Genomic DNA, 8,416 nt, shown 5'->3' with positions numbered 1-8,416 from the left:
TACACACACATACATATATATATACATATATACGACTGGCTTCTTTCAGTTTCCGTCTACCAAATCCACTCAAAATGCTTTGGTCGGCCCGAGGCTATAGTAGAAGACACTTGCCCCAAGGTGCCACGCAGTGGGACTGAACCTAGAACCATGTGGTTGGTAAGTAAGCTACTTACCACACAACCACTCCCGTGCCTATAAATGTTGAAAGAATTTTAATGAAATAGATAAAAAACAAAAAAAAAATACTCACCCACCACACTTGAGACCAAGGGCCATCAAAGCTGACTTCAATCGATCCAAACCAAGAGAAGCTAATTCCTGCAACAATAAAACAAGTTATCAATCACAAACAGACACAGGGTGGAAGCCTCATTTTTACCAAGTCAAGAACATGGAAAAACTGTTATAATCACTTTCCATATATTTCCTAATAGTACAGTATATTATAAAGTGTCCAAACGTTTCATGACATTTGTACCACTTGCTCACTGACACAATTCCAATGTATCTACTGAAAATCAGTCGCTGATGAGCTTTTAGAAATTTCATTTCTTTTCTATTATCTTGCTTTTTCTTTCCTTTCCTTTTCATTTCACTTCTCTTATTTGTTTCTTTTCTTCTTTACTTTCAGCATTACCAGTTTAATATCATCATCATCGTTTAACATCCGCTTTCCATGCTAGCATGGGTTGGACGGCTTGACTGAGGACTGGTGAAACCGGATGGCAACACCAGGCTCCAATCTAAATTTGGCAGAGTTTCTACAGCTGGATGCCCTTCCTAACGCCAACCACTCAGAGAGTGTAGTAGGTGCTTTTACGTGTCACCTGCACGAAGGCCAGTCAGGCGATACTGGCAACGGCCACGCTCGAAATGGTGTCTTTTATGTGCTACCCGCACAAACCAGTCCAGGGGCACTGGCAAAAGACATTTTCTCTACATGATTAATTTTGCTAAAATTTGAACCTGTCTATAATCACTTTCAGATTCAATTCCTCTCTTTCTTTTCCCCATGTGTATTGCATATTGATGTATTTAAGTCACTTACTGAAGAAATACAATTCAGAAATATCAATATCATGTCAACTTACAAAAGTTAGGCTATATCATCAATAACTATGGATATCTCGAGTAACAGATAAATAGCTAAACCCCTGTAACTATTGCTTACAGCTAAACTGCTTGGCACTCAACAGCACTAACCTGCAGAGCAGAGTTCAACTTGTATGGGTGTCTCTTGCAGATCAACCTCACTAGTTTCAGCCATAAGTCTGCTTCTGTATATCATGGCTTTAGCCAGGGTCTCCAACCCTCAGACATTAAAATGGAAGAGGTTTCATATGTATGGATTTTATACCACCATAATCACTTTCCTCCAAACTCTTTCTATTCTCTACTGTAATTGCCAGGCCATTTAATTTTTCAATACATCATCAATTATGCAAATTCAATTTGTGTCTCTGTTTGACACAGCATATCTAAACAAATATTGATCATCTTGTGTTTATATCTTCAGATCTTTCACTGTCAGTTAATAACATTCCTCTGACAAATGTTTCAAATAATCTATATTTATACAAACTGCCTGTTAAATATGAATGTTATGAATGGAAATGTACTTTGTATAACTTAGATTAAAAAGAGGTGAAAATAATATGCCAAAATCAGTGGTTCCTTAATGATCAGTATTTCTACATATGTTCCAGTATACTTCAAAACTAGAAGCACAATTTTACAAGGTGCTAATAGCGTCAACAATTACAGCTAAGTTTCTGTTTAAAATATCTTACTCTCAAGACAAGATGAGGACAGCAAAGTTAATAGGGTACCAGACAATCATCTAAGTTGCCTACAGATTACAAGTTGTCACCAGCATTAAGATGTATCCATGAGCAAAGAAATGACTTTGGACAGTATAATCCACCGAGCTGGAAGGAAGTACCACAGATGTGCATCATGTACTGCTGAAAGCAGTACTGATGAGTGGGTCATTAGCTTGTAACACTGATATTCAAATCAATCTCCAAGAAGTTCGTATGCAATAGGCTGACATCCAAGAACGTATAAATATTTTTCATCTATTTTACACTACAGTTACAAGAAATGGCCACTGAATCAAATAACCACTACAGCCAATGAAAGGACTTTAATAACTTAATAAAATGCCAATACTTTTTAATGAATTTCGTTTCTAATATAAACATCCCAGTTATCAAAAACTTAACAAAAGAAATATTAAAATAATACGGGGAGATTTGTAATGTTATTTGGCTGTGACTTACAGAAATATTGGCACCAACGTAGCACAAAGATTTAGGAAAGACACATTACATGAGGCAAGAATCTAATGGAATAACATGCATGTTCCAATAATAATCCAAGGGAAATAATTCCAATATAACACAGTATTTAGTGCCATTACCTTTCTTTTGGAAAGAGAAAAATTTCTTCAATAAACTACATTCCAATTGTGACATGCTACACTGACCCACAATAACCATACTCCAGAACCTAGGGAAATTAATGGGGCTCAGCATTGTTAAAAATTGTATTATTATTAAAATATTTCTTTTTATAAGTTTCTATACTAATGAAAGAACAATTTCCATTTCCTATTAGTGTATATTATTATAAATGATATTCAGTCACTCACAGTCAAAAATACATTAACATTCTATTAAATGTAACAACATTGATTGAATTGTTTGTAATGTTACAACAAAAAGATCTAATAACATATGGTTGCTTAATGATATATAGGAAATTTAGACTAGGAAAGAGAACAAGCTTTCATGGTCGAGATTCAGTAGTCTTCTCTTGCTTGGGGCACACTCTACAGGGCTAAGGAGCTTCATTTTTCATTTTTCATATTTCTCCTGTACACAGATCCACCAAGAGTTTCTACAGTAAAGGAAATATAACAGTGATTTCAAGACAAGGTTTTAATTACTATAACTGATCTCCGATTGAATAGTGTTAGAAGACTGCAATTGTGAGCTGATCCATTGCAGTATATATTACATGTGTAGTGGTTGAGCAGCTACTGATCTCTGACTGAATCATATAAGAGACTTCAACAGATGGGTTACAGCAGTTAATATAAAGTCTATCACTACTAAGTGGCCACGGATCACTGACCACATTGAGATACTGATAGTTAGACTTATGATTTTCATCAGCCAGGTGAATTTAGGAGTGGAATCTTCAAACACTGGAAATTGTGATGGCAAAAATAGTAAATTTATGAGCTTTTATATGGTTGCTCAAATTAGAAGAAATAGCAACCGAATCTCCTCAAACCATATTCTACCCTTTTTGAAAAAGGCAGGATACATTGGAAAATATGGTCCAAGATAAACTATGCTTAATAAAAGATGGAATAAGCATGGTTGGAACTCAAAAATAAATATGTTCAATCAAGTCTAACCTGGGGCTAGCAAATAGGTCTTTCAGAGAGGTCACATATTGGTCTTTACATTATGATTATTGTAATATTCTGAGTATAAACAACTATAATAAGAAGGCTAAAGTCTTTGTTATCCCAAGATAGATTGGAAGTAAACACTAAACATGAAACTGAAGGAATTTTATAAAAATGCGAAGATTGCTTAAAGTTTACCAAATTACTTTCAAAACTAAGCTTAATGCCAAGTCCAGAAAGAATATGATATAACATGCATATTTAAGTGTACTTTCAACATCAACATGTCCTGCATAAAGTCCTTTTAACATGTCCTTTTCTAAGGTCACAGTGAATAAGCAATTGTTTAACTTTTCATTTGGGACCATTCACCACATGATGGCACATCAATAAAAATTTCAGTTCTCCTGTACTGATTGCCAACTCAATTCAGATATGGCAAATATCCAAACAGGCAAATAACTATTGATATGATTGTCTTGTACTACAGGCTCTGTATTTTATCTTTTACAAGTAGATGGAAGATGACAACTCCTGAACATTGTGAAAAAACAAAAGCACCTTTATTATGGCCATATTCAAAGAAGCAGAGGTCTGGAAAATATTACCATGGAAGGAAGAGAAGAGGGTAGTAGATCAAGAGGCAAGCAAGGAATGCAATGAATGAACAAGAGTGGTAAGGCAGCTTGGAGAACTCATGCTTAATCGGGAAGACTTCCGTTGTAGTGTTATCAATCCAATGCAGATATACAATGCATGATGATGATGATCTTTTACTTGTTTCAGTTTTTAGTTTTGAACCTGGTGCTTATTCTGTTGGTTTCATCATCATTGTTTAACATCCGCCTTCCACGCTAGCAAAGGTGGGACATCCTTTTTGCCAAACTGCTAATTAATGGAGATATAATCGAACCAACAACAGTTGTCAAGAGGTGGTGGAGAACAAACACGACACACACACACATAAATATACATATATACTATGGGCTTCCAGGCAGTCTACATCTACCGAATCCACTCACGGCTTTGGTTGACCCAGAGCTATAATGGAAGATACTTGCCCTACCACACAACTACTTCCTTGGTAAATGAACAAATTTCAAATTGTGTTGTACTTCAACAACCACAAAATCAAATGCTAATGCAACACATAAGGAACTGCAGATACTAATGGTCTGGCTAAACAAGTACCACTTATTCATATATGTACTAAGTGAATTACCTATAGCCTAACATCAGATTTTTCCCAATCTTAGTGTAATTTATTTCAAAAGAATTGAATTGATATGCAAGATACAAGTCTACCATTCTATAACAGAATAGTTCCATGACCATAATTGTAAACATATATTTGCAGAGCAATGTCTTTAGATGGGTCAAAGTCAGATAAGATTAACTTTCGTAATCTACAAACAATGTATATAACTTTGACAATATATTTAGCTTTCATATCAAAATATGACTGTGAGGAAAGTGGTTGTTTCTTTGATTTAGTAAAGTCAGTTACATTTGGAAAAAAGTTGGACATGTAGAGTTTTCTGAAGAATTTTAATGGCACTAGTATCTAGTTTATTACCTTCAACTAACAATGTATGTCAAGTATTTACCTCCAGACTGGCATACATTGAATTTCTCATCAATGAGCAATTTTCTGGTTATTAATAGGTTCACTCCAACTTTTACTGTATGCAATCAATATCTTTAACAATTATGGCAACATTCTCAAGGCTTATGCTGAAATTCATTCAGCAAAGATTTTAGTTGAAAGACTAAATGAAAAAAGGAGTAACACTTTTCATAATGGATGTGTTGAATGTGATAGATAACTGGAGGTTTCATTTAGTTTAATGGTCCAATAATCTGACTATTTCTTACTTTAAAAAATGTGCAACAACACTAGGTAAAATATCACTATGTATTTCGTTTTGAACGAGTTGAATTACCTTATACAAATCTCCAGAGGTAACCATAACCTCTGAATTAATCTACCAAATGGGAATATTTCCTTTAGTGATAAAGTGTTACACCACTAGTAGCTACAGTCTTGGATACTTCAAATGGTGGATGTGTGTCAGAAGTAGCATCTAAGTGTACATAAACAGTACATACACCTGTATGTGACTGGTATAGTATAGCAAACATTAAGGCATGTTACACCAATGTGAAATGTAAGCAACAAGTTTCTAGTTTCTGTATCTGACTTCCATGGATTTGGAAAGGAGAACTTACACGACCTGATAATTCATTCAATGACCTCACTGGAACATATATTCAAAGTGATTTATATGAAGCTATTAGGAACATATATATATTAGCATGAAACTCTGTATCAAATATATACTTTCACCAGTGTTTAGTTTGAACCAAGATTTATAAATGCTTAGTGATGATCATGTACAAGATTTGACTTATAACACTGAGATGATAATTGATAAGTTATTGTCCCTGTTGTCAATATATATAAATTTGAAATTTGATAAATTTGATCTGACTTTCCAGAATAACATTTTCCCTCATCACAATCACATTTCCAGCTCCTTTTGCAAGTCTTATCCTCAGGCTAAACAAAAAGCCTTCTTTGCATGTTTCCAGCTGGTTATTACAAAGAAGTGGCTCCATCATCATCATCATCATCGTTTAACGTCCGCTTTCCATGCTAGCATGGGTTGGACTATTTGACTGAGGACTGGTGAAACCGGATGGCTACACCAGGCTCCAATCTGATTTGGCAGAGTTTCTACAGCTGGATGCCCTTCCTAATGCCAACCACTCTGAGAGTATAGTGGGTGCTTTTACGTGCCACCGGCACGAAGGCCAGTCAGGTGGTACTGGCAACGGCCATGCTCAAAATGGTGTATTTTACGTGCCACCTGCACAGGAGCCAGTCTAGGGGCACTGGCAATGATCTCGCTCGAAAGTCCTTATACATGCCACGGGCACAAGTGCCAGAAAGGCGACGCTGGGCACAGGTGCCATCACAATTTCGCTTGCCCCAACAGGTCTTCGCAAGCTGAGTTTCGTGTCCAATGAAGGAGACAACGTTGGCATAGGTGCCAGTTGTCGAATTTAGTTCGATTTCGATTTCGATTTCACTTGCCTCCACAAGTATTAGGAAGTTTGTCAGTAGTCAAAACATCAACAAAACTCTAGTCTAGCAGTGTATAATCTTATTTGGTTACTAGTACACATATTGTAAGTTCAGTTTGTATGTTCACAATATTCACCCAATATATGAGTATTTCCAGCTTGTTCATCTTTTCAAGCTATTCCTACAAGTGTTCATGACTGTACCAAGCTAAATGGTTTTAACTAGCAAAAGGTGATTTCTTTCATTATTGACATTTTCTTGGATTTTGGTTGAGCTAGTACCAAACATGATTCCATGTCAAAGCACTTCTTTTGGGTCAAAATACAGACAACCCATAACCAAAAGACATTTTGTCATGAACTACTCTATGGTTACTGGCCTTCCACCTTACTGTTAAATAGGAACCTGTTAAACACAGGATTTAACTTAAGTTGGAGATGGGTCACATAGATGTATGCTTTGAGTAACTTAGTGAATGTTGTAAACATCTTTCCCACCTTATCTCAAACCAAATAAGTAAACATTTAACCTTTATTGATTCTTCTTGTTCTTTAGGGAGAAACTCAAACATCGATTTGACATACTACAGAATTTTTCCCCAGCTGTCTACTTAGTTAGCTGGCATAAACTCTACGGGAGGTGGAATGCCTATGAAGTCCCTATTTCTGACATAATACAATGATTTCTGCATCTAGGTGAAGAAACTATGACAAACTGCTACATCATTTTAGTTGTGTGTTGGCACTCCGTCGCTTACGATGTCGAGGGTTCCAGTTGATCCGATCAACGGAACAGCCTGCTCGTGAAAGTAACGTGCAAGTGGCTGAGCACTCCACAGACACGTGTACCCTTAACGTAGTTCTCGGGGATATTCAGCGTGACACAGTGTGACAAGGCTGGCCCTTGGAAATACAGGTACAACAGAAATAGGAAGTAAGAGTGAGAGAAAGTTGTGGTGGAAGAGTACAGCAGGGTTCGCCACCATCCCCTGCCGGAGCCTCATAGAGCTTTAGGTGTTTTCGCTCAATAAACACTCACAACGCCCGGTCTTGGAATCGAAACCGCGATCCTATGACCGCGAGTCCGCTGCCCTAACCACTGGGCCATTGCGCCTCCACACAACATTTTAGTACAAAAAAAAAAAAACCCTAGATCTTTAGTATAAACGGTTGTTGGGTGTCATCAGCACTGTAGTCTGAGATGCAGAAACTAGTTTGATTCTTGCAGATCTATCCACGATAACTAGTTTTTCATGCAATATATCATAGAGTGAGTTGGGAATCTGCATGCAGATTTGTCCAACTTGTAAAATTAAGCAGACTGCATATAGAACGAAAGGTCATAAACACTAATGTAACGACATTTTAAAACACAACTCACCTCCCATGATGAGAATGCAGATAAGTCTAAATGAGCACCAGCATGGGTCAAGGCACCAGTAGTTTCTTTCTGTAGAAAAATATATCAAATTAAGTTCAGTAGGTGATGGCATGTTTAACTTTTTATCATAAAATCATACTAGCAGAAAGACCACCCCTACCCCAGGCAGTTTTCTGCTAGTCAAACTTGGAGTGTGTGTGTGTTTATATTACAGAAACAGTGTGTGTGAGCTTATATTAGAGAGACTGTGTGTGTGTGTGTTTATATTACAGAGACTGTGTGTATGTGTTTATATTAGAGAGACAGCATGTGTGTGTGTGTGAGGGGGAGAGAGAACATTGAAAACAATGAATGAAATAAACATGAAATGGAAAAATCGGATAAGTAAAAAGCTCGTTAAAAACTATAGGCATTCTTTGGGTTGAACCCTCAGAAATGCCAAAATATTGAACCCTCAAAATGTTGAACCCTCAGAAATGCCAAAATATTGAACCCTCAAAATGTTGAACCCTCAGAAATGCCAA

General features: G+C 36.6%; 1 protein-coding gene across 1 annotated transcript in view; it reads right to left on the bottom strand.

The window, feature by feature from the left end:
- LOC106868824 (splicing factor 3A subunit 3) overlaps positions 1 to 8,416 on the bottom strand; it is a 117,380-nt gene that overhangs the window by 80,776 nt on the left and 28,188 nt on the right. The window contains exons 10-11 of the mRNA XM_014914285.2: positions 7,893 to 7,961; positions 254 to 321 (exon numbers count right to left, since the gene is read on the bottom strand). Of these exons, the coding sequence (XP_014769771.1) occupies positions 254 to 321; positions 7,893 to 7,961 (137 nt within the window). The remainder of the gene's footprint in view (positions 1 to 253; positions 322 to 7,892; positions 7,962 to 8,416) is intronic.

This window comes from Octopus bimaculoides, chromosome 10 (genome assembly GCF_001194135.2).
Source record: "Octopus bimaculoides isolate UCB-OBI-ISO-001 chromosome 10, ASM119413v2, whole genome shotgun sequence".
Lineage (NCBI taxonomy): Eukaryota > Metazoa > Mollusca > Cephalopoda > Octopoda > Octopodidae > Octopus > Octopus bimaculoides.
Note: the sequence above shows the minus strand (reverse complement) of the source record. Positions and strands in the feature narration are given on the sequence as shown.